This window comes from Branchiostoma floridae, chromosome 2 (assembly GCF_000003815.2).
Source record: "Branchiostoma floridae strain S238N-H82 chromosome 2, Bfl_VNyyK, whole genome shotgun sequence".
Lineage (NCBI taxonomy): Eukaryota > Metazoa > Chordata > Leptocardii > Amphioxiformes > Branchiostomatidae > Branchiostoma > Branchiostoma floridae.
Genome location: NC_049980.1, coordinates 16,546,075 through 16,548,383, shown reverse-complemented (window position 1 = coordinate 16,548,383; position 2,309 = coordinate 16,546,075). Strand labels below are relative to the sequence as shown.

The following is a 2,309-nucleotide window of genomic DNA, read 5'->3' as shown; positions in this document are numbered from 1 at the left end:
ATTTGTATGTGTAGTATAGTATATTACCTTACTAAGCCTTTAAGTAGTTTTGGCACAAAGCATCAATGCACCTAACAAATCTATTTTCTATGTAATGTTCACTTTCTGCATTTTTGAACTGTTACATGTACATCACTTTGTGGCACCGCATGAGAATTACCTACAAAAAGTAAGCACCACCACAAATTCATACGTATACTATTGTCAGTATTTACATTATCAAATCAATTTATTTGTAACAGCCCAGTAATCCAAACCTTAATTGCACATGCAATAGACAAGCATAGGACATTGAAATTTCTATACAATGCATATCTCTGTTTAATCATTTTTATTACAATTGTTTTCTAGAATATCTGAAATGAAATCTGCCCGTTCTGTGTACAGCATTAGGTAATAACTGGTTCTACAAATTGCATTACATGTGTGTATCAGGGCCATTCAGGGGTAAAATCAAGTTTTACCATGAAATGCGGAAAATTAGTAGATATCTTAACTACCTACATCTTAAGTCATTTAGCCTTTCTCTTCTAAATTGTTCTAACCTGTTTGTATCACATTGCATTTCAGAATACACAAGACAAAGAGATTATGTTTTAAACTCTAAACTAAGAATTTATCTCAGGCAACACCAACTAAATACCAGTGAGGCTCAAACTCTCAGCAGTATCATGAAAAAAACTGTGCAGCAGCTACTGCCTATAAAGTCACCAAGAAAACTGAGTAGTAACATATCTAACCATCATTTAAACAATGTTATTCACACCTTTTACAATTCATTATCATTTTTTGTCTCAGTACAAGACACAAGCATATTTCAGGGTAACGTTTCATTTTTTCCACAACTGTAATTTACTTCTTTTTGCCCCTGCTAAGAAAAGATGAAAGAATTCCCCCCTTTCTCTGTTTGGGTACAGATGCTCCAGACACCATGGACTCTTCAGTTGAAGTCTGCAGGTCCTGCACCTCCTTGACAGAAGTTTCCCCATCAGTTGTGTTGAGACTCAGACCCTCAGCCATGTCTTCAGCCAGTGCAGACATCACACAGGTCTCCTCCTGGGCCTCATCAGCAGAACTGCAGCTCTCTGACCTGGACACAATTGTGACAACAGATTTTTCTCATTTCCTCTTTCACTCAGTCTAACTTAATCATTCAGTGATTAACTAGTCAATAAATGTAAATAAAGTAGCCCAAGACAAGAATAGACCAAATATAATGCATATTGTCAATTTAGCAATGCAATTTGTTTGTTGTTTCCTCTAAACCTTTACCATACAGTACATTGGGGTAAAAATGGATTTCTGACTCAACTGTTCTTTATCTGGCATGCTATAATATAGGTTCATATATTATGTATCAATAGGGAGGAGACATTCTAATTGAAAATTACCTGGTTGTATCAATGTAACTATCAATGGGCACTGGGATTTGCTATTGTATGCCTTCTTCAAGTTTCTTACCTGGCTAGTTCAGCAGGGCTAAGCAGGCTGGTTTGCATCTTGGGTTTGACTGGGATCTTGACATGAGTCTCATCATCAAGGTCAAACTCAGGTTCTAATGGAACTTTAACATCAGTCTCATCATCGATGTCGTATTCTTTGTTGAGTTTGCTCGCTGTACCATTGCTGGTCTTGGCCTTCTCCTGGCCCTGTGCCCTGGGTGCTGCAGGCATTTCTGGTGGGTAGGGCATAGGCGGGACATAGTAAACTGGTTGGTCAAAACCGGGGCCATCTGTCACTATGTCGTCTTTCTCCATAGCATTCTGATTCCCGATCTGTATGTTTTTGGGACTGTATATGTTGTAGACGTTGGTGACCTGGTATGGCTGAGGCAACACTGGTGGCTGACACGCAATGACAGGAATGTTCCCCACCCCCGGTGCTTGGTCAATCCCTGCAGTGGGGGCATAGTTGTTGGCAGGAGCCTGGTTAACATGTGTCCTTCCCTCCCTTGTCTTTAACGGGCTTTCTGTGGCAGAGGTTTGTATTGATGGATCTGCTGGTGGCTGGCTACTTGCAGGAACCTCCACCTTGCTGCCTCTTGATAGCATCGACATCTGATCAACGACATTCTGATCTCTGAGACCTCCATCCCCACAACTCTTCACCTGAATGGTGCCAACACTGTTACAACGTGCCGAACTGATGCCACCCCTGCCAGAGTTAGCTGACAGCCTATCACCCTTCTCCACCCACACAAACCCTCCCTCTTCTGCTTTCTGCTTAGTTGACAAGCCTGCATCATGTTGGCAAGGCTGGTCGGATGCTGGTATAGTCACAGCAGCTTGCAGGTTGTACCTGTCTGCTGG

The 2,309-nt window shown here is 41.4% G+C and overlaps 1 protein-coding gene across 1 annotated transcript in view; it reads right to left on the bottom strand.

Annotated features, from left to right (window-relative positions):
* Positions 1-216: 216 nt before the first annotated feature.
* Positions 217-2,309, bottom strand: part of LOC118408689 — a 2,339-nt gene continuing 246 nt past the window's right edge. The window contains exons 2-3 of the mRNA XM_035809547.1: positions 1,462-2,305; positions 217-1,090 (exon numbers count right to left, since the gene is read on the bottom strand). Of these exons, the coding sequence (XP_035665440.1) occupies positions 853-1,090; positions 1,462-2,305 (1,082 nt within the window). The 3' untranslated portion in view covers positions 217-852. The remainder of the gene's footprint in view (positions 1,091-1,461; positions 2,306-2,309) is intronic.